At 43.3% G+C, this 24685-nt stretch overlaps 2 protein-coding genes across 2 annotated transcripts; both read right to left on the reverse strand.

Annotated features, from left to right (window-relative positions):
• Positions 1-4320: 4320 nt before the first annotated feature.
• barx2 (BARX homeobox 2) lies at positions 4321-16039 on the reverse strand. Its single transcript, XM_084675246.1, has 4 exons — positions 15618-16039; positions 9360-9675; positions 6369-6453; positions 4321-6047 (listed from the first exon to the last, which is right to left on the reverse strand). Exons 1-4 carry the CDS (start codon positions 15802-15804, stop codon positions 5760-5762), a joined length of 876 nt encoding a protein of 291 aa, XP_084531372.1. The 5' UTR covers positions 15805-16039; the 3' UTR covers positions 4321-5759.
• A 3605-nt stretch (positions 16040-19644) lies between these two features.
• rbm7 (RNA binding motif protein 7) lies at positions 19645-22092 on the reverse strand. Its single transcript, XM_084674388.1, has 5 exons — positions 21905-22092; positions 21446-21608; positions 21208-21283; positions 20825-20927; positions 19645-20708 (listed from the first exon to the last, which is right to left on the reverse strand). The coding sequence occupies exons 1-5, from the start codon at positions 21995-21997 to the stop codon at positions 20343-20345; spliced, it is 801 nt and encodes a 266-aa protein (XP_084530514.1). The 5' UTR covers positions 21998-22092; the 3' UTR covers positions 19645-20342.
• Positions 22093-24685: the final 2593 nt, after the last annotated feature.

The following is a 24685-nucleotide window of genomic DNA, read 5'->3' on the forward strand; positions in this document are numbered from 1 at the left end:
CATTCAAACCATGACGCAAGTGAACTGACATTAAGTCCTTCTATACACACATCATTCCTGTGGAAGAGTTTACAAGTGCCCACCGCGAATCGGGACAAATCTATTCTGTCAACACAGGAAATGGTCCGAGCACAGGATAAAAAGAACAGCCTTGTTCAAAGGCACTTTGACAAATAGGAAACAGGTTATTTGGTGTAGTCTTTCGAGATAGCAAAAGAGAACTGTTTGAAGGTCAATTAATAAACAAACCAGCGACACACATGCACACACACACATTTACCATTGAAACATTTCATTCTTATTGCACTCGGGACCCAATAAAACAACCTTTCAACAAATACGTAATTGCTCAGCAATCCTGCCACTCAGTTGATCCCGCATTACACAGACGGCGACATTGCGCTCTTTCCCCTCTCGCTGAGACATTTCCTTGGCTTTGAGTGAGGCTTCCTTTATACACCCAAGACCCTCTGTTAAATCTGGATTACAAGGCTATTGAGCCTACTTTTTCATGTAACTTAAATGAAGTGCATTAGGAGCTGTGTTTTATTATTAGGGGAAACCCTGAGTGAAGGGCTGGCGGGGTGAGTGCGGGGCCTGGCGGAGGGGAAAAAGAGGAATCAGTGGTCATTGTGAGTACAGTGAATGCCCCTGCAGTCAGTGGATGTTGGCAATGTGTCACATAAACAGCCCCTCTACCTGCAGTTGAACGTTGCCATGAAAGCTGAACGCTAACCCTGCTTCACTTTTAGACATGGTTTTAGTTGGAAGTATGCAAAGTCTGTCAGGAATAACATTATTAGGTCCCACGTCTACATCAGCCCGTAAGGGCATAATCCTCAAAAGGCCAGACCAGGCCATGGTAGCTAAGGGGGAAAAAAAACACACAAGAGCCCAAGCCCTGATGGATTTTGTATGCAATATTTCATCCTGCTCAGCTGTGCCTGAGAAAGAGTTACGACCAGGGTGTCCAATTCTTAAAAAAAAATACTGCAGCAGCACCATGCCTCTGTCTCCTTTCAGTGTTGTTTTAAATTAACTACTCACCCTAGACCGCTTATTTACATGTTGGAGGTCACCGTCTGTTTAAGTAATGCCCGGGGGGGGGGCAGACACAGGGACGGGCAGAGACGCTTCTGCCGGTGCAGTCTTCCACAGACAGGGGGGAAGCTACAGACTGTAGCTTCTGGCTAAAACAAAGCCGACAGGTCTATTACAGAACCGGTGATCGTGGACTTCCCTAACAAGCCCTTTGAAAGCTGATTTACGAGCCCGAGAGCCTGGAAGTGGGAGGCAGAGTTGTCTCGTCAGACAGTGAGCCATGTTGACCGGAGCATTATCTAGCATTAAGTAACATTAGCTAGCGTGCGGCGACAGAGAGGCAGACAGGACTGCAATTAGCGTGCTAAATACATAAGCTAATCTAGAGAACTTCAAAGACTTTGGCTATCAGGATGCTTGGATATTAGATCATTATTATTGGTCATCGCCAAGGTGTTGGCGCAAAGTAGCTGGTCTCCCAGGGATCAGAGGAGCTGATTGGTTAATCACAGGAAGGGATGAAATCAAAGGGAACCAATGAAATTAATTGGATCTTCTTAACTCAGAAACGCTTTCAATGACGGAAGACCATCAGCCAACGTAAATCTCCACCTGGAAACCAGTCAAACCAGCATTATCAGAACACGACTGCAGGACGGAAGCTCAAATTCCAGTTCTCTGCACCACAAATACAGTTTGACTGCGCTGCATTTAGTGTGACGCAGTATGTCAATGTCTGACTTCCACATCATGAGCACTGGTGGGTTTCACGAATATTCCAATGGCAGACGGACATTTCAGACCAAGAAGCGTTCAACAGCGTCGTCATCCATTCAAATGGCCATGTTCACATCCACGGCAATGACTCCTACACTTCCCCTGGGGTGGAAAACAACAAGGTCATTGTGCATGCTGCAGGGATGATCTCTCATTATTGACTTTAGTGAGCGCACGCAGTTGTCGTCCTACACTCTGCATTGAGAAATTGCTTCCCTTGTCAAAACAGAGAATAAGGAGTCAAAGACAATAAGCAGATCCTCCCCCCCCCCTTAAACACACACACACACTCACATCGGCCCTGGCTAATTGCTGAAGCGTGAGCTAAGCTGACAGGTGAGGGTGCGCGATGGATGTCTGTCTTACTGGGTGGGGTGTGTGTGTGTGTGAGTTGGGGGGGGGGGCGGTTTTGTGATTTGACACGGCTCCTCTTTCGTGACCCGCATCTGAACTTGGACCCGAAAGAAAATTACAGACTTTCCAATTAGGCTGCTGGTGTTTCACTGCCGGCTGTTTCTCCAAGCCGTCCTTACCTCGCCACACAACAATTACCCTGAGGAGCTTGGGGCCTGTGGGGGCCTGTGGGGGCCTGCCTCACACAGTCAACAGGCCTGCCAGCTGAACCAGAACCTCTGTTTTCACAAGACTTTCATAGAGAGATGTTTGCCCTAAGTCCTGCAATTAAAGCAGCTACACTTCAGCCTACCCGCTACAATGGTTCTCTCTTTCCTTCCCTTAATTTAACCAGGTGTCTTGGTTGAGTCATTTAATAAAATAAAAAAGAACCTGGCAAGCCTGCATGCCCATTTTAAAACAATCAAAGACAGACACATGCCAAAACAAATTACTTTTATGCAATGTAATATTAAACTTTTCATATGAACTCAATCAAGACTTTTGGGTCAATGTGCTATGAGATATTGAGAAGTAAAGAAATACTCTGTTTCTCAGACCTTCGAGTAGTAGCAAAAGGTGTTGCAGACAGGGACTGTGAACACATTGCCGGTCTCTTAAACATTACTTTAATTAGTCACTATGTTCCTTCCAAAACAAATGCATATGAATTGAGAAGATGTTGTGACAATCTTTCTTAAGCGTGGCAGTTGTGCATCTTATGCCCTTCAATTTTGTATTTTTCTGTGCAAAATTGCTATAGCTATAATGTAAGATAGACATTTAGAAATGTCTTACTATGCTATATGCTGTCAGACACAAAAGACAGTTGGGTTTGTTTGTGACGAGAGGATGACTGTTTAATTTGTTTCCAGGGAATAAACTTGCTGATAATATCTGACTCCAACTTTGAGATGTGCTGTTTTCTCCAGCGCTAAACAATCAGTGACATGTCTTGGGCGAGAACTGTTTCCGTGTTTGATATGGACACCGATCTCGAGGCAAATGTGTTCACCAAACAGCTGTTCAACTGATACTAACACTTTGGAGTTTAACCACAATCAAAGTTTGCAAAAGGAACAGAGTAATCAGTGGTCTAACTTCTTGCCTAATTCCAAAGCCTATTTATATGAACAGTTTACAGCCATTTTAATCTGACTAGCTCAATGTGTTCTAGGGTGTGGGTCAAACATGGTGAAGAGGGCTGTCAAATTCAATTGCTCCAACAGGGGAGAAGGGATTCTCTCCTATCCCATATCAGGATATGGAAGAGGATACAGTCTGGGAATCCTGTGGCCCATTGAGTTAGTTGCTCCCTAATCCAGCCCTACAGCTTGATATTGTCAAGTACTAGCACTGAATCATCTTTCATAGGCCTTTTCTTGCGCTAAAGTTACTGATGAGTGACTAGGCTATGCTAAACTTAATGCTAGGCTAATGCTAGGCTAATTCTATGCAGTGCCAACACAAGGCCTAATCAAACTAGACAGCCCAAAAGCAATCAGCTCCCTCTTGACCTCGCTCAGACCTGTGCAATTTATAAATCGCGCCCCTTAAACTGTTTCCTGTCCTCGAGGCTTTTCTGAGTGTCCAAGGAAAAGCCCCGTGGCTTGTACTTCTGTGTACTCTACTCATGCGAAGCATCCTCAGAATGTTGACACAAGGCGTTACAGAGTGCAATGCTCCTCACTCAGGGCTTACCTATACTGTTAGCTTTTGAATTCATCCATGTCCACTGTCAGGCACTAAAGATACACTCGACAGTGTAGCTAACTAGCTAGCTTGGGGTCACAGAGGGGTCTTTAGGCACACTACAGAACAAGTTTTTGCTGACAAAACAGCAATGATAAATGTCACAGTTGGTTGTGTGTACATAAAATACTTTGTTGTTTCAGCATGATTTATGATAATCTGTTTAAGACTTTGTTCTAGGCCTGTGGCCTTTTAAGAAACAGAATGATCGATTATATAATATTTAAGCCATTTATTCTAGGTTAAGCCGAGGTTTTTCTATTTAACTAAGAAAGCATTTTTATCATGTTCCTTGTAATTTCACGTCTATGTCTTAGATTAAAATGAGCCTTTAATAACATTAAATTGATCTATGTATAAATCTGAATATGTGAAATATTTTAATTAGTAAATGATTGACATTGCATTAAATGTATTTAAATACACAAAAACACACATTTACAGTATATGGGAAAATATACAGTATATGTGAAACTTTAAACTGAACAGTAACCAGCAACCTTTGTGTTTTCCACTCCAAAGTAAATTCCGTAGCTTATGTAAACAAGCATTCTGTACATCAGAAAAATACTGCAATATTGTTTACGACAAAAAAATAGATTCATATATTCTTAGAAAACAACTCACAAATAGAAAAAGTTTTAAAGGACACAAGTGGCTTGGACAGCGTAGAGAAAATAAATTGACATGAGGTTGAAGACAGTTTTATGTGAGTAAGTCAGCTTTTAGGCATGAGTTACTCATGAAAGGCCTGCGGGCTAAAAACATCTCTAAAAGATTTTAAATGTTTGGCAGTTTCCCTATATCTTTGGCAAAGGCTGTGATTTATTCATTCCCAGAGACTCTGACAGCTTAAGAGGCTTCCCTCATAGCCTTAAAAGCAGCCCACCCCGTGAACAGACAGATAGAAAGGATTACTGTAGATATAATCAATTTCTTTTCCAAAATGAAAATAGAACACTTTACATTATATACCTATATCTAACATTTCACTATACAGAATATTTCTACATTATATTACAGTGCATTAGTTTGACACACACACACATACATATATCAATCCACCTCAAATAATGGAAACATATCTTTTTGGAAATTTTGCAAATGAAAACATATTGAAATATTTTGGTATTAACCACCAAAACATATCTAGAGCAGCTATACCTCCACACATACTTTATCTCAGTGCTCTCCATAATTATTTACCAGCTATATCACACTTACGACTCCAAAACAAAGCTTTTCAGTGAGAAACGTGTCAAATACTTTAGATAAGTGTTTGCATATTAAATTAGCTTTAGTCTTTGTCCATGGAAACAACAAGGCACCATGACCAGTCTGGTCATTTCATGTTTGAACATATACAGATACATATGTATGTGTATTCATAGGCACAATATTGACTGAATACATAAGGCAGACTGGATATCATTGAACATGAGGGAATTGTAAGTGAGAGCACAGTGTAAAAGTGTAGTCACGAAACAAAGCACACAGGGAACACAGTTCTCAACAGAAGAACACTAATCTGGGTATTGTCTGTGTGTATTTCTAAAGTAAATGCCTGCGCCGTGTCTCCAACAGTTTCCAACACGTCAAATGTTATACGACTAAACCATTTGAGCTACTGCTTTTGAATAAAGTCACCTATTCCAGTCAAAGTCCAAACATGACTACCTTTATAACCCCTGCCAGGTTTTTTGTCGGGTTTTTTTTTCTCAGTGATCCTGAGGCGCACTAAGCGCTTCTGTTCTCCATGTGACATTAGTCTTTGGCTGCTCCAGCACCTGTCTCATCTAGCTGGCAGCGTGGGAGTCTGCCTGCATCGGTTGGGGCTGGTCCCGTGGGCCTCCCTCGCTCCGGCTGTCGAGCTCTGCGTGCCCGGCGATGGCGCTGAGGTCCTGGGGCTCTGACTGAGGGGCTTCCCTGTGGGTCAGCGCTTCCTCCGCCGCCCTCCTCATGCGGTCCTCCTCCGCCAGCCTGGCTAGCCGCTCCTCGGCTTCGATCTCCTCCGTCGTGGGGATGGAGTTCTTTTTGGGCCTTCCTTTAGGCTTGGTCGGGGCCTCGTGGCCTCCTTTCAGCACCTGGGGGAACGAACCCACACAGTGACAGTCAGTCGGTGGACTCAGAAGTGATGAATGCCCTTAGCGGTCAAAGGAAAGCCCGGTTATTACAGTCATTAAGGGAAGACAGAAGAGTCTTTGGGGCTCCATGTGCACTCATGAATCTCCAGAGTTAACGATTTGAAAGATAGTTTTTTTGGTGTTCTCTAAGCTGCTGACCCCACTAACACCAGCGTTGGGTGTCTCCTCTCCCCAGACATCAGTCAAACCCTGACCGGCCCCGCCCCCCAGTGTGACCCTGCTGGGGTTATGTAGCTTTAGGGAACTCAGGCTTCCTCTCACCATTTTCTTCCACTTCATGCGTCTGTTTTGGTACCAGGTCTTCACCTGAAGCTGCGTGAGGCCAAGGGACTGGGCCAGGTCCAGTCTAGAGAAAATCCAAGACAAGAAAAACCGGTTTAGCATTTATAGTGTTGTCACTTTCATCCCTTTCAGCAAACAGTACAATAGAGTATACACTACACAAACATTGACAATCCATTATTAAGTTGTTTTGCTGCACTATGAAACCAAACCAGAATGACAAGGCACATCCGCTTGCGTAAGTCATTACCGGTTGATAATTGCTCAAACACATACAGTGTCTGAACTACCTGCCAAGAACATACTGTGATAATATTTCTCAACCGCTTGTTTCATAGCCAACCATAACCTGTAACTGGGTTGGTGCTTCAAAGCAGTGACATGGACAGAACGCTCAGACCCACACTGCCCACTGCCTCTAAAGGAAGGTTTCAGTGGACATCTGCACTGAGGTCAGTTACGCACACGTAGCCTCTGTAGCTGTGCAGCAGGTTCTGAGGGGCTAAGCAGAATCCGGGACACTCCCAGCACATGTGCACCCCTCCGTGACTAATCAGGCTGTTGGTTGGCGTGTGTAACGGGATATTGCAGGAAGAAGCGAGTGGGGTTTGGGGGGTTAGTAGGGTGGGGGCGTTCGATTTCGAGGGATAGGGGCCGTATAAGGAAAGGGGAGGGAGAAGAGGAGGGGTAGGTGGGTTTATCAGGCTTTTGAAATAGGATTTCCACCACATCTTCCCCTTCAAAGATCTTTCCAGTCAGACAGGGTGGATTTCCTACCTCCCTCCATGCAGCCACCCAGTGGGGTTGTGCTCTCCATTTGAAGTAGACCGAAAGAGAGATCTGATAGAAATGACCAGATTACCGCCGAGCCACCAGCTTAATCTCTGATCTCTTACTTTTCCCATCATGCATTCTCTCTACTCTCTCCACCACAAAGTGATGGGAGCCAATACTATACAGCAGCATGGCTACAGCAAAGATCAAGTGTGTGTTTGTGAACCTGTGTGGAAAAAAAAAGGGAAAAAATCGAATACATTTAAGCAAAAATACTGGCCAGGGCAATCAAGTTGTCCATCACCTTAGTCAAAACCGCCCAGTGCAAAGGACTGGAGGCGAGGAAAGTAATTGCAAGCGAGGAAAGCACCCCAGCTATTTATGGTCATTAGTCTTCTATGAAGGGAAACCACACACTTACACTGTCAGCCGTGGGGGAGAGACGAACTCTCCAACTGCTTATGCCCTGCTGTTCAGCTCTCGAACGTGCACCAGAAAAGGGGGTGCGTCTTGTTTTCTAATGACATGATTATCATGACACTGATTGCAATAATCGCGGGTGCATCAAATCATTACCTCTTAATGATTTACATGATTTACATCTCTGTAGTCTGAGGTGCGGTTTTTCCGGGGACTTTTCTGTGTCCCGTCGCTCTAACCTACAAAGCCTGTCTTTAGCTGTAGACCACAGTCTCAGAGCCAACAAGAAAGAAAGCAAGCAACAACAAAAAAACACGTCAGGAGTTATCTTTGGATCATAACAAACCAAACAGCTCAGCATGCCGCACGTCTGATGTGGGGTCTGAAAGGGGACTTTCTTTGTTTGTGTTTTTTTTTATTTCCAGCTAGGGATTTAATTAGTTCTGTACAGAGTGCCGAAATCTGACGTTTGACTGATTCGGTTTTTGGTGCTGAGGCCCGAAGAGGGCTGGGGGGGGGGGGGGGGGGGGGGGGGGTTGGAGGCTGTTCTTATCACCTCTGTTGTATTGTGCCGTAGGCACTGAACACAGCAAGCAGACCAGGCTTGTGATTGGCTAGAGCCTGAGCCACAGTGTTGTGAGGAACTGTTGCATTGTGCCTCGGAGGTTTTCCCCTGGCTGGGATGTGCAGAGACAAAGCTCACAACAAACGTGTTTTTCTTCTATTGCACCGGAATCAACTCAGGGTTGAGAAAAGCTAGAATATAGGTGGAATGTTCCGGAATAAAAAGTAAACTAACTGCAAACTACAACAACAACATGGACAAAGAGAGTAACCTATGCAATAAGATGTGCAAGCTGTTTGAAGACTACATTAAACACAAACCTTATTTTGACTATGTTATTCAAAATCCCTTAGGAAAATGACAACGTTTTCCTGTAACAAAATGTAGTCTTATTTTGTGCCTATAATAGAACAACATGACTTTGGGCCTGTATTTGTTGGTAAGGTATACAGGGATCCATGTAGCTTGAAAGGGAGGGAAAGTTTAAGGTTTACAACTCAATATTAATTTGGGTTATAATGGAAATATGGCTGGTCGGCCAAATCTAAACGTGGAATAAAATGGAAAATGTGTTATGGCCATGTGTCAGGTCCCAAATATGACCTAGGGACTGGAACCTAAGACATGGGTATTAACATGGACATTACCTCATCTCATTGTACAAAGCAACATATATTTTATATACACCTGCACATATATTAAATGATTGGCAGTAAATCAATGTAATACATTGCTGTTTGCTTGTGTTGGCTTTCCTCCCTGGTTTCTTGAATAGGGCTGTGTTTCTTTGTTGAGGCGTTTTGCTGTTTGAGAACTGAGGGTTAAAAAGTTATTCTTGTCTCGACTAGAATGTTGAGGTAATGCCTTGGCTTTGACGGCTTCACATTAGACATTCCCCCAGAACATAAATCAAAGCATGACACAAAGTTAAAGTGTGCGATTGCATATGTTTCTCAGTGTTTTTATTTTCTGCTAATTTGACAGAATGTTGCACATGCACTAACTTGACTGTGAAGTCCGAAAACGTTATAAAATATCAGAGGATCCACCGAGTCTAATCACTGTCTGAGAGGCTTTCAGGACTTAACAAATCCAAAGTGCCAGTACTGATGGATCAGGAGTGGACTAGTACTGACCAATCAGGAGTGGAGATGTACTGACCTATCAGGAGTGGACTAGTACTGACCTATCAGGAGTGGAGAGGTACTGACCTATCAGGAGTGGAGAGGTACTTCTGCTTCTGAAACTTTTTCTCCAGGCCCATGAGCTGCAGCTCGGTGAAAATGGTGCGACTGCGGCGAGGCTTCTTCAGGCGGGGGGCGTTGTGCTCCGTCTCCGACTCGCTGCTGATGCTGACGGGGGTCTGGCTGGGCGAGGGCTCGGAGGTGTGGGGGTGCTGGGGGGAGAGCAGGGGCAAGTGGGGCACCCGGGTGCCCGGGGAGGTGGGCTGGGAGAGGTGAGGCGGCAGGTTGGGGGGCTGCCGTGTGATGACTGAGAGAAGGGGGTAGGCACGCAGGGAAGAGGAGCCTGAGAGAGAGAGAGAGAGAGAGGGAGAGGGAGAGGGAGAGGGAGAGGGAGAGGGAGAGGGAGAGGGAGAGGGAGAGGGAGAGGGAGAGGGAGAGGGAGGGAGGGAGGGAGGGAGGGAGGGAGGGAGGGAGGGAGGGAGGGAGGGAGGGAAGGAAGGAAGGAAGGAAGGAAGGAAGGAAGGAAGGAAGGAAGGAAGGAAGGAAGGAAGGAAGGAAAGAAAGAAAGAAAGAAAGAAAGAAAGAAAGAAAGAAAGAAAGAAAGAAAGAAAGAAAGAAAGAAAGAAAGAAAGAAAGAAAGAAAAAATGTCAGTAGGTTCAAACAGCCACAAATACAATTGTACAACTTGTGATATGGATTCACCTTCTTCTCTATGTTTTCTGCTAAGCTGTACTGTGGTGAATTTATCTATCTCCTTTATAATGATCTTGGACATGGGCTTTTTTAATTGCTCTGTTTTTAGAATGAAAAGTGTTTTCCTTTTGACCTCTCTCATGTGGCTGGTCATGACCCACATGACGCAATGTGTGTTTTACAAGGCTCCCCTGAACCTTACAATTGAATAATTATTTTTTCTGGGGTGGATAAACGATGTCTCTGACTCGCACACAAACCACACACACACACTCATTTTCTATCTCTCTCTATCTCTCTCTCTCTCATTCTCTCTTTCTCAAGGCAGACAGAAGCAGCGAGACGCCAGAATCAATAAAATGCAACACTTGTCTGAGCGGCGGGGATGGGAGGGAGGGACACACTGGAGACAACGACAAGCAGAAACCTCCGACGTGAACATTATATCGCCCTGAAAACTCCTTACGCCTTCAAATATAAAATCAATGCCATTCCATGATTTACGAGTGAACTGGGAATGACACAGAAACCAGGCTGTGTCTGATAAGGATCAGGGGAGTGAAGTCTGCGCTGTAGAGGACTAGAAAAGAGGTTGAGAGATCCAGAGAGAGATAGGGAACATTAGGCTGTCGCAGTACAAGCGAGGAGCACCGCGTGTGTTCCTCAGACAGGTCGACCCGTCGAACGTCTCTTAACCGTCGACCCAGAAACAGGGGGAAGGACTGAGAGCCCTCGCATACTGTACAGCACATGCACACAAACAGAGAGGATGACCAGGCCAACATCCGGAGAGCAGGTGTCCGTGGTGTTCAGGAGAGGTCACATGTTAGTTTGCTCAGGTTCAGCCGGTTGATTCAATGGGGAGGGGGGATAGTGGAACATAAAAAGTGTGTGTGTGTGTGTGGGGGGGGGGGGGGTCTGTGGTGGGGGAAGGGAGGAGGGTGCAAACGAGACAGATTCGGACCCTTACCAGCCGTTTCTCTGCAAGAGAGCCGTGGGCTGCTCGTTCAGAGGGAATGACATCATCTCAAGGTGCTGAGCTCACCACTAATCTTTCACCTCTGGCTGTTGCAGTGACAAGTCTGAACATGACAGCCTCTTCCTCCTTGCTGCTCTCCTCCTCTCTTCACTGTTCCCTCTTTATCAACTGAAAACGTGTACGTTTATATATATATATATAGGTTTTCATTCTGGGATCTCATTGACAGCTTTCTCTTTTAATCCTCATCCATTTTTGACTGTGTGTTTATCCCTGTTGGGCTGCTTATGTTGTGATTCTAGTGGAAATGTTTGACATTTTTCCCCTCAAGCGATAGCTAGTGGGAAGGATATAGTAAATAGGATACAGGATATAGCAACATGAGGACGGCAAGTAAACAATTCCTCTTGTCTCATTTTCTCGAGAGACCGATCAAGCGAAAAGACAGCTCAGTTTCCCTGACATTCTCCGGGAAACCTTCTGTGATTGGCGGAGCTGAGAAACGCTCTCTGGAGGTCTAGAAACAGCCGGGCTTTTGGATGCTAGTCAGACGGGAGACATCAGAACCGCCGGTGACTTTCCACTCCGCTGACAACTGAGACGGCTTCCTGAGTTAAGATCAGACACATTGTTGCCAAGCGCCAATGTCCCTCTCAATAGTCTACAAATAAACCATTTGGGTGGCTGAGAGACCGCAGAGGGCATACCCGACCCCATGCTAAAGCACACTGATACTGTTGACACGTCCTATCGGAATGCTGGGACCGATGCAAGTGCCTACGGTAGTCATTACAGAAGAGCTCTCGCTAAGAATAGATCAAGAATGGGCTGTTAGCATTTGTTCCACGTTCCATTCAATTATTTATTTATTTCCAATTGAAGCCAATGGTATTGATCATGTGATTATCAGTGACATGCAGACGTTTGGAATGGACTTTTTCGTATTTTAAAACACTCACCAACTCGTAAATACATTCAGCCATGAGCTGTTTACTGTCATCTGGAATTCTTTACGAATACACCTTTTAGAATGTTCTGATCTCTGTTCTCTGATCTTTTCTGATTTCCACTTCAGCCATTGAGTATTCTAAGGATTATCATTCAAAACTTGGCAGCCAACGAGTGAATTCATCTTCATTGTGTGTTGGGTATATCCTGTGTTGACAGGTTGAGAAGTGTCCAATTAGCGATTTAACGTTTTTTCACTCACCAATCATCAGGCCATACGGTACCTGCATAGCTGCACTTCAGGGGCGGGAAGGGCAACACAGTATATTGCTTCATAGTTGGCCTTAACACTCCCTCCTTTAATTGGAGTCATTCACCACATCTCGACAGATTGAAGCAGTTAAACGCTGAGTATTCTCAGTTCGGATTACATTCATTTTACTGGTTTTTTAGGAATGCTCTGTTGTTGTGTTGTGGTAAAATGTTCCCATGCTCACTGGCAACCTGTATCTGTATGTCTATCAGAAGGCATTACATTACCTGTACAGTAAACGTTATCTAAGTATTTAAACATGAAACAGGATCTTGTGAACGTTCCATTGCTCTTCGGAAACAGCCCAAGGCTAAATGTACTATAAGTCGGATCTGTAGACTGCAAAGAGCAAGACTATGATGGTTGTTGATAGCATGGACAGACTGAGAAGGTGTGCATGTGTTTGTGCGTGCCTGTGTGTGCACGTGTATGTTTCTGTGTGCGTGTCGATGTGTGCTAGTGTATTTGTGTGTATACGTGTACGTGTGTGTGCCTGCAGATGGATGTGTGCAACTGTGTGTGTGTGTGTGTGTGTGATCGTGTGTTACCCATGTATCGTGCATGCTGACACAGACACAAGGGCACTCCTAGCCCGATACTTAGAGACAGGTCTTATTGTCGGCAGTGAATGGACCCTTCAGATGGGATGAAAACCCTTCTTCTCCTGGATCTTTCTTCTCCAGGCCCTCAACCGGGGCACCAGCCCCGGGCTGTAGTGCCTCGGGCCCCTTGGGGGCGCACACTCTCCTACGTGGCCATTTATCATCGGCCTGTCGTGAGATTACGCCACAGTTGATCTTTATCTCTCTCACCTCCTTCCCGAAATGCCACTAAAAGCCTTGCCCTGGGTTCCGCTGAGAGACGAGGCTCCAAATGAAATATTGTAACCTGCCATTACACTGTTCACTGGCTCCTCACAGCAAGGTAATGATGTGCTCCAGGTCAGGTCTGACTGCGCCTGTTGAAGGCCATCGTATTTCTAATAAGGTAAGGAGGAAGAAAGACATGGGAATTAACTCCTCGCTCATCTACCGGTTTTACCGCATACAATGTGTCTGTCATGAGGGTATTTGGTTTTGCCCGGGTAAAGGGGTAAATGGTCCATCGGAAACACCAAACGTGGTGGAAAGTAACGTCGCAGGATTGGTGGGAGAGAAGTTTGTGACGGCGATGCCGCCGGATGCACGAGACCACACTTTACTTCCAGATGTTTCCAGTCCCCCTTACCAGAAAACAAACAGACTGCTTGCTGCTTGGCATTTCCAAGTGCCCACATCCAGCCTGGCACCATTGTCTTACAGCCACCTCTGCTGGTGAAGCTCAGCTATGGCAGTTCCACTGTGAGAGAACCGACTAAACTTTCACTGCTGATGGAGACCACAAGGGCCAATGGCCTTTCCCTGGCCCTGGGCCTATACGTCTGCCAGCTTCTATATTGAGCGTTACGAGCTATTGAAGTGCTGGACTATACTATGTCTCACACCCCCTCAGCTACAAATAAGTCGGGGGCGCGGGGTCGTGATATGCGGGGCGGTTACTCTATCCATGCAACAAGGGGCTGCCAAAATCCCCCCCAGCATCAGATAGATGAGAAGATCCGTCCCTCTATTTTCATCCCTCTGTCGCTGTCATCATCAGATCGCGGCGACTATTATTTCAGTTCGGAGCAATTATCATAATGATTACTTGAGTGTGTCACCGTCTCAATGTTTGGATATCCAATTAAGAATCCATTAAGAATCTTTCGTTTGAGGGAGAGAAACATGTCACGCCAACTGGTTTTATCGGGAAATTACGTTGTTGTTTTCCTGTAATTAGAGCTCATCAATAAGTCACTTTGTCATTGACTTTATAGCCTCTAACATTGGGCTGCAATTAAGAAAAATGAATCAGTGAGTCGCAACCATTTGTTTCAGACTAAAACCTGTTAAATGATATAGAAAATTCTACCATGGAGTAAGCCTGGAACATTCTGTGAATGTAACTGCAACAATCGGTTTGATTTGGTGTTCTATGTTTTTCCCAAAGAATACATTTCTGTTCTTCTTCCACAGGCTTAATGGATGTGCAATCACCCACGGATATGCCAATCAATGATGGCATTAGCCGACCTTTGCCCTTCACTGAACCTTGTCCTTCTTACAAACCAGAAGTGAGAGTGAGTGACCTACCAGAGTGCATTACTCATGCTGCTGCTAATATGGGGCAGTAGCGGCCAAACTCATTAGTGAAAGCCGATGGGTTTAGCACAACGTTCACATTAATCCTTATGAATGAGAACATGTGGACTTGTGGTTATGGGTTACGGCTAGGAAGAATTTTGAACTTCATTATGTTTAAGGTCAACTGTTTGAAGTGATCACAACTGGTGCTGTAAAGCGAAAGTGTTCCTGAGATATTGTCTTGTCTTCTATGGAAGTCTGTTATTTGTCATGGCTTGTGGTTGATGAGGAAATGTTCCTTAGCTTACACCTTTAAGGATGCTTTGGTGCAGTATCCTTGAACAGGGCATTTATGGGTCTGGAATTTGGGCACAAAAGGTCATTTGAATGGGAAGGCAGGTGAAGCTGATGATGTGCATTTAAGCATGTGTGAACTGGTTGGAAGTATTTTCTGATTGTATCTTTTCCACAATGAGTGTTTCAAAATTGTATGGACCTATTTGAGTTTGGCTTAAGATGACTATTTGGGAAGGATGTAACGGTCTGTTGTTGATGAAGAATGCCGCAGTCTTGACACCTGACTACAGCAAACTATGGAAACGCAGTTCATTCTTGCATGCACCAAATTTATTATAATCCAAATAATAACTTCAATACTTTGCAAAATTATTTTAGGCCTATTTTAAAATTGCAAATGTATTATAAAAGACCATAATTAATTTCATAAAGATGTTACACCTTTGAAATTTCGACTTTGCTGTTGAGCATCAAAAAGTCATCTTAGAACATAATGGACGGACGTGGTCCATTACTTACAATAGGCCTATTCAATATACCATTTTATGACTGAATTAAAAACCAATTTGAAGAGAAATTGCATTGATAAAAACACCTGTCCTAGTATGTATACGCTGACCAACCATACATAGTGTATAGGCGACATTTTTCCTAACGATTGTGCACGTTAGTGGTAATAGAATACAGGTTAGGTTTCTTTGGAAGTGACATTTTAAGCAGTTTGTTCTCAATCTAAACGTTTTAGCCTGTAACAACTTCGAAATGCAAAGTATTAAATGCACAAGCTTAGATAAGTCATGGGTGTATTATTTTATCGTTGAAGAACAGCACCTGCAGGTATACAGCTATTGACAACGTTTTTTGAAACACTTAGCATATAACATCCACTTACCCGAACACGAATGTAGAGGTTTTGGCCGCACGATGAGAGACGGGCATACGGAGTACAGAGAAAGCTTCTCAAAATAATCACAAGTTTCCTTGGAAAGTATTTCGTCAATCATGAACGTCTTGTAGCGCCGTCTGGCTGCTTTCAGCTGGCCGGAGGAGGACAGTCTCAACTCGGCTTGACAGTGCATGATCTCTGCTGAGTGTTTTTTCTCTCTCACCAAGTTAAAAAGCCGTCAAATATAGGCTAATGGTATGGAAAAATATGAAAAGAGGTTCTACTTCAGAAGAAGACACAGAAGCACAATCGTCTCAAATTTGCATATTTTTGTAAATAATCTTGCTCTTCCGTTCAACTTTTTTTTGACTTCTTCTAAAAAAGCGGTAGCCCTTCAAATTGAGCCGTGCTACTACGGAGTGCTCGGAGAGAGGCTATTAATGAAATGACTACAATGTGCCCGCACCCACCGCTATATAAACGATCTCCTCATACACATCTTACTTGGTCCATCCCATAACACTCCACATGTCAATCAAAGTCTCTCTCTCTTTCTTTCGCTCTTTGTCTCTCTGCCTGTCTTTCTCTCACTCACTCACAAACACACACACCTTCTCATCCACCCGCCTCCCACCCCACCCCTTTTCTACCCGAACCGGTCTCCAGTGTCCTTCCTAATTGGGTGTACAGGGAGCTGAAAAAGCTTACAGTAGCTTGCACAAGGAGTTCAAAAAGTTTACAACTCATGCATAATTACAATAATTGAACTATGATCTAGCTGTGTAACTTTGTTTCAGAATACAGGCTGTAAATAAAAGGCTTTAATATAGACGTTATTTAATTTTGAATTATATTGATTCATAACCATTACGGGCCTATATATTAAACTCGAAAGATAGACTGGTTTTATTGAGGTTTGAGGAGAATAACACAATTTGTTAACAATTATTTCGCGTTGGCCTACAGCATATTCACCAACAAACAGTGGCGCCAGGCCTATTTCTCCAAAAAGTAATTTGACTTAGACTAAGTTTGTCAGTTGGAACCGAGAACGTACTGGTCATACAGAAAGAACGCCAATTAAGCTATTCAAAAACGTCAAAAGTAGCCTAGTCTATGCATGGATAGGCTAATTGGCATGAATATGACTGATTCTGATTGAGAATTATGATCATGAAGCCAATTAACACGGTATTTTATAAATGTTATTGACAAGAGGTTATTAGAAGTGGTCGAGGTGGCAATCTTACAATAGCCTAATTAGTATGCTATAAGCATTAACTGCAATGTTGTTGTTCCTGTTGTTAGAAATTCTATTAGGCCTATAGGCCTATTGTTATTGTTGTTATTTACACGATAATGTATTACATTCATTTGTGTATTTTAGCCTAAAGCGGCTTTCTGGTGAAAATGAAGTCATACGAATTAAACTTTTTCTCTTTGTTTTTTCTTTCTTTCTTTTTGACAAGCTGAGAAACGCACTTTATTTTTCATCAGAATAGCATGCAAGTAGCCTAGCGTCTTTGAGGCTAATTCACAAGTTTATTATCATTAAGACTAATATAATTTATCTTTTCATTAAGCCTATAAGACCATATAAATTATTCACCATTCTTCAAATTAGCTACCTGGTAAATGCTTTCGTAAAATGTAGATTACTGTCTGAATTTACATTAAATCTCTATTTCGAAATGAAACGGAAGGCTGTGTTGATTTAATGAAATGCTTCAAGCCTTATCATGTTTATAATAGACCTATGTTTTAATACTTAATGAAATGTAGGGATAAGAAACTTTCTTCCTTTTATAAATTGGAACAATTGCTCTAATTTTGGTAGCCTATTATGGACTTCCTTTAGACTTTAATTTAACGGAATTGGCATAGGCGTAGGTTTGGGTTTAGGGGCGAACAGACGGCTGTCTATGTACCAAAGAGAACCTTGAAAGGTCTTAAACAATAATTTGCGGCAGAGCATAAAAGGTGATTAAATATTTTTGTCCACATTCATGTTAGAAACCTTGGTCCTTGATAATTAGACAGACTACAAATTAAGAATTAAATTTGAAAACGAATAGTTTGTGGGAACGAAATATGTAAAAAAATAAAAAAAAAATAAACGGATTTTGCCATGCAAAAATACTTCATTTTCTAGGCATCCACAAACATCGATTGTTCAACGCCATATTTCGTCATGCTGTCTTTACCAAAGGCTGTACTTCAGACTTTTTAAAATTAACTCTTAGGGGAATCACATTTAAATTACTGCTTTGCAGCACTTTATTTATCTTAAATACGGGAACATAGGCTACACGATTTTTGTGTTTTACAAAACTGTTTTTACAGTTTGACATAATCTTAATCTTCAAAGTATTTGAAAGTATAAGAATAAACAATAAAATGAAAATGCAATTATATTATACCTAATACAGTACAGAAAATCATTCATGAACTAAACAATCACTTGCTGTTCATTTCAGAAGGATTGTTTCTTACTGGACCACAGTGGTAACCTCAAAGAGGACAGTGTCAAATTTAAACTTTGAAATGGCGGCCTGTGAAGAAATGATTATCATCCTCAGAAGCTGTGGAGGTAAATATAACTTTGGTGGGAGATTGCGGCCGCCACGTTCAAAGTACAAAGGATTATGGGGGAGGAAATATGGAGCTCTGCATGGGAAAGCTCAAGCTCTTTTGGGTTTGATGGCTTGATCAAAGAGAAGATGAGAACAACTGCACATGAGGGCCTGCTGTCACTTCTGCTTCTGTCTCTTAACAGGGCTGGGGAGGGGGAGGGGGGGACATAGACGTGACAGGGTGGGGGGGGGGGAGGGGGGGGCACTCTGGCACCGATGAACCCTGCAACCTGAGTGCAAGGATCTGGGGAGGGCAATGGAAGCATGCTTGAGAGGAGGAGGGACAGCGCGGTGGTGGAAACCGGCAGAGGCAGCAGGGACCGGGGAGTGGGAAAGGGTGTGGGGCGGGAGTGAGGCGGGAGGGGGGGTAGCTTGGGTGTTCGGTGGCTCATTCTGTGGCTGCCGCTTCTATATAAGTCCACACGGGAGCGGGCCACCGAGTGGCCCTTCTAATCCGCTTGCTCTTGGAGCTGGAGACGCCAAGCAGATCAACCAATTAAAACAGTTATGCCACAGCCAGCGCAGGCTGTAATGGCCTTCCCAGTACAGCGGCTCAGGGACGACACACCGAGGATACTCTTCATTAGAAGCTCTTGAGCACCAGGGTGGAATCTGACACACGTCAAATTATAGATATGACAAAGAGCTTAGTGCAGTGGGCGCAAATACATCTCTACTTTTGGACCCGGGAGCATCATTGGGGATTCTAGATGTTGATGCACACCGAGAACCGCTGTTAGCAGCCTAAGCACTTTCGGAAGGGTAGATTATGACCTCATCTTGGACGTTAAAGGATTTTGTCAGTCGCTCTGTTGTATGCGACCCTGCGTCCACGAGCTATGGGGGCATCATAGCAGAGCCCTCTAATTGTAACGTAATATTCAAAGCCTTAATAGGAAAGCTGACCAGGGTTGAACTAAATCTGTCACATGAACAATAAGTTTCAGTCACATCCAAAACGTTCATGTCAAATACACACTTGGTTACTGGGCAATTGTAGTCTTCAGCAAGATGTTCAACATGCCTGCAACCTGGACAACTTGCAGCTTGCGTGAAGTGAGCCATTGTGAAGAAAACGCAACTGCACATTCATTATTCATAGGAAATGTAAATACATTTAAGTGGCCCTTGATCATCGAGTGGCCTAGTTATACATGTCACGTTAATTGATTCAATAAAGTGGTGTGTGTGGCGCCACCTGCAGATTACTGCATAACCCCACTCTTCAAGCATATTGGTTTCACCTGCTCCATTTTTAGCAAAGACAGACAGGGCATGCATGTTTGTAGCTTAAACATACTACAGTTGTGGAGCTGGTCCTGATTTGAGAGCTTGTCTGCATTAAACAGCAATTGTGACCTGTAATATAGTTATTCACTTTGAACACAATCAAGTTACAATTAGGATTAAGGAATATTTTATTCCAGATGTTAAATGACTGAAGGAATTTTGCATTTGTAGAATATACTAAAAATAAAAAAAGTACATGGCATTACTTTAAAAACATTTGATTTGAAACATTTGGAGAAGAGAATTTGATAATTTCATTGTTTCAATTACTTCAGCCTATTGCCACAGGAAGGGTTGCTGGTGTAAATTAGTTATTACATATCTTACTTTCTAATTCCTGAGGAAGAACATTGGAGCACCATTCAATGGCAAAAGAAATATACACAATATTCTACTACATACTACAGGTCTTTTTTTGCAATTACAAAAACTACTAGAAATAAAAAGTACATTCCCAATAAATGCATAAGAGTAATTACTTTCCCTCGAAAATAGTCTAAAACCTTTTTCGTATCAAAGAAGAACATGTCAATATGAACCGTCCATTATCAAATTCCATCTGTCTTGTTTTTTGTATAAATTGAACACAATCCCACGTACACTTTTACAATGAAAGAATTATACAAAATTGTACAACCAATTAAAAGATTGTGTGTATGTTTCTTCCTCCTGAGAATTTCATTGAATTTCATTTCCCCAGTAACAATCCATAGCCGTGTTTCTAAAAAGGTGTGTGCCATGGAGGCAAATAATGTATTAAAAAAATATTTTAAAATATTCTTTAAAAAATAATAAATCCCACAATGCTTTAGTATCGTCTCCAACGACCGTCCCTGGACTCTTCCTTCCTCCTGTCCTGGTGGTTTCTGTTGCGGTTGCCACCCCGCTCATCGTGCTGGTAATGGTCGTTGCGCTGGGTGCGGTGGTGGCGGTTGGAGCCCACTCCAGGATCTTCAGAGCCGGGATAGTGCTGGTCTCTGCTGCTGTGGCTGCCACTGTTCTGCTGGTAAGACTGCCTGTGGCCCCGCTGGAGTGGGTCGTCATGCTGCCGTGAGACACCTCCATTCCCACCACGACTTCCATGCTGCTGCAGGGAGGGCTGGGGCAGAAGACCGGGGAAGCCTCCGTTCAGCTGCTGCAGCTGCTGCATCTGGAGCTGCCACATGTTGTTCATCTGAGGAGGACATGAGACTTCTGGGTCGACAGGACTCCTGCACGTGCACCACACAAATCCTGCCAGCTAATGTTACTGTGCTAAAGTGTAAATGGTAGTCCAAATGGACAGTTTACCATGGCATGTCTCTGCAGACTTTCAGGAGAAGAGAATGATCTCTGCTGGTGTTGAGGGGGTGAAAACAGCGGCGATCCCATCTGGTCAGGAGACTTGTTGTACCTGATAAAGACCAAATAATTTGTTTCTGCACCAACACTTTTCTCATCCACCGTGCCCAGAATGTTGACATTAATTACTTGAATCATTATTTTCAAAATAAATGTACACCAGTAGTTCCTCCTCAGCTGGTACTAAGTTGTTTCAATGTCACCAAATGAAAAAGTACTACAGTTAAACCCCATTTTTCTATTGCCAAGCATGAAGAGTGAATCATAAGTAAAGATAGTATGGTTTGATACACCACAGCTAGGTGATGGGTTGATTGAATGAAAAATCTCACCTGGCCCCATGCGGATTGAGAGTGTTGACTGGGCTTGAATTTTGCGAGTTCTCAGGACTATTTATATGCGTGCTCCCTGTGAATAATGTACACAAAATTAAAATTAAATATTAAATTGAGTAGCCATCTAGCTACATAAGCCAAATAATCAAGCAAGCTATGGACAAGATCTTGTCAGTGCACACTTATCTTGATGTCTTTCTAGCAACTTTAATGTCAGTTTTGCTTTTGTAATTACCTGCTCTGAATTGTACTTTTAGAGTTCTTCCGAAAAGCGAGGTTCTGTTGAGTAGGTTCATGCCATATGGTGCAGATTCTTCGTGCTTGAAGACGGCAAACCCGAAGGACTTCTGTTTTCCATCGTTGTCCTTTGGTATCTTCACTTTGATAAGCGGTCCAGCCTGCTCACAGAGAACGTTATGTCGACCAGCATAGATCACATTATGCTATACTAACTAACATACACTAAGATGGGTAGGATAGTAGCTTTAGTGAGGTCGTTAGTTGCTTGAATATCACTGCCTTGCTACCATCAAAGGTTAGCTCTGTAGCGAATGTTAGCTTGCAAGCTCCAGAAATTGTCTGTGTACGTTAGCTAGCTGCATTAGCTAACCTAGACGAAGGAGCTAGCAAACGTTTAGCAAGCTAGATAGCTAGCTAGTGCTACAGTAGCACTAGCAACCTCTTCTATTGTTACCTGTAAAAACAACTCGAACAAGAGTTCCTCCGTCACTTTTTGATCCAAATTTCCCACAAACAGAGTCCTGTCAGTTTCATCTGCTATACCCATTGTATTTAAATGGACTGTAAAAGTGTAAGCACTGCCCCTAGATAACTAGCTAACCTGATTGTAAACAGGCAAATGCTACAGTTTTATAATGGGGAAGATTGTCGTAAAGTGATTCGTTGCCGTAATTCGAAAGTTACGTTTATGTTTCAACACAGAATGGTGCAGACTTTACTAGGGAATCATAACCAACACATTCTGCATACAATTATGTACTTGAAGATATAACTTTTATAATTGACATTACATTATAAGTAACATTGATGTAAATTGGGTGTTTGCAAATGTATTGTTGTTAATGGCTTAATTGTTCTATTGGCTTTATTGTGTATACATAGGCCAACTGAAACAGTATGCCAGCTACATAACTGAATGCATAGATAATAATTTCCTGGAAAAGCACTTGCCTTGGTAGACTCAAGTTATGATTGTGCTGGGGTCAAACGTGCTGCCAGTAAATGTCGACTTTCTTCCTAATCAGATGGCACTCAGAACCTGCCTGTTGTATTAATGAAATTGATTCAATGTAATGATTTCCCATTTGTGTTTGTAGAACATCTACGTTTGTCATGGCCCTAACCCTTGAGATAACAGTGAGGCTCAATAGGCTCACTCTTTGAAGGTTATCCTTTCTGAGCAGCAGAAAGAACGCCCACCATTCAGCTCAGATAAGACACAGGCCTGCTTATTCAAATCAATATTTTGCAATGGTGCCAAGTGATAGATGAATGAAAATGAAAATACACATTGTGAAAATGTTGCAAGCTATGTGGTAAACGATTAGTCTGTGGTATATGTTAGTTATCATTTAACTTGAGTTCTTTTTGTTGTTTTTTGTGCAAAATAATATAAATATTAATTGTTGACATGTTGGCTACATGGTATGACTTGTATATGTATTGGCACAGACGTTCACAGTAAATGTTTATGATCTACAATGCTGCAAGGTTTTATTCTTTGGCAGCAATAAAAAAAAAAAACCCAGCTTGAAACAGCATGTTTTATAGTCCCTGATGACTAAGGAACTTGGTTCTATTTTTTCCCCAGAACTGCCATAGAGATGCCCGATGCCCTTCCCTTTTTTTTACAACCATTGGATGGAATTCAGGAGCGCATTAAGAAACAGCAGTTTCACAAAACGAAAGTACTCACAGCGGATACAGGGGAAAGGATGCGGAAAATGGGCGAAAGTACCAAACAGACCAGGCAGACCATCTGAGCCTGCTCTGACTGAGACTGACAGGCAAACACATTCATTCACAGCACAACAGAATTGTGCCCAAATGTAATTTTTAGAATGCAAATACACATCAGGACATGGAATGTGAGATTAAAATTAAATCTGTAGATACAGCTTGCCCAAATTCTTAATCTTGAATATCTATGGGAAATGTTGGTGGTATACCATCGGTGGTATACCATGGCTTTGGTGGTGCACTCCCCACTTGGAAGAGTCGGTTTATCTCCAGTAGATGGCAGTGTTGACCCAGTGAATCCTTTACTGCAGAGAGGCACCAGCACAAACCAGTGAATAACAGTCTGTTTTCCTTTGGAAACATAAGGAGTCAACATGGAGTTCTTGTAAAACAACAAACTGAGAAGAGCAACGTGCGAAGAAAACTGTGGCTAATGTGCTTTTGATGTTTCTCTCTCTCACTGCAGCGTTGTGTATTTCTGCAGAGGCTCTCACAGCGTACAGGAAAATGTGTGATTACAATGTGCTCAGCACTAAGTGTGGTGAAAACATGAGTAGCAGAAGGCGATGAACTTTGCACCATTGGGATTTTAAATGCAGTGACATTGATTTTCGATCAAAATGTGCATCCAATTATTCACACATTGACGTCACTCCGTATGTAACTAAATGCAATAAGTCTGATCAAATCTAGATAGTACGTAACATTGTTTTACATTGCTGACAATATGCAATCATCCTTACAAATGTACACCCACAGCAAAGTCCGACCTCTTCCTTTGACGCGATGATTGGAAAGTTGGCCTTAGATGCTGCTACCTTTGCACTCTTTACCATCAAAGAGAGACACTTAAGTTTATTAAATGTAAGATTGAAATGGCTGAATTGCATGGATGTCATGGAACCATAATATCTACCGCTTCACTTAGCATGATTAACATGGGAGCTTTTGCCTTGCCATAGGGGGGCCTGTTAACTTGTTGGCATTTTGATTGAAGAGAAGATGTGACAAAAGGGGGATAGAGTGGCGCTCCAGGCGAGACGAAGGAAGTGGACGAGCGTTCAAGGAACAGAGATGCGCGGACGGTCGTGGCCCAGGCTGGATGTAGGCCACCCGCCAGTCCGTCTCGTGTGGTCTCTCGTGGGCCACATTAGCCCTCGTAACCCCCTCCAGGGCAACAGACTTGGCCGTGTGGCGATCCACTGGTGGCTGGCCTCATCAGCCTCCGGCCCCTCCCCGACCCCCCGCGCTCCCATTCATTAACATTCAGAACTCATGCGGAATGAAGTGGTGCGGGATCATCAAAGGCGCATGAATATTTGTCGAATGAAACTTTAATGAAGCCATCCCTCTCTGACGCGTGATGTCATTGAACGGCTTCCTGTTCAGTGGGCCCAGCCCTGGTTTAATGGCCTGTACCTTTATAAGTGCAACTCGGCGCTTATCCCGGCGCTCCAGCTCCTCTTCCCACACTCTTATTTTACACCTCCTGCAC

Source organism: Hypomesus nipponensis, chromosome 15 (assembly GCF_054491055.1).
Source record: "Hypomesus nipponensis isolate SF chromosome 15, ASM5449105v1, whole genome shotgun sequence".
In the NCBI taxonomy this organism is placed as follows: Eukaryota; Metazoa; Chordata; class Actinopteri; order Osmeriformes; family Osmeridae; genus Hypomesus; species Hypomesus nipponensis.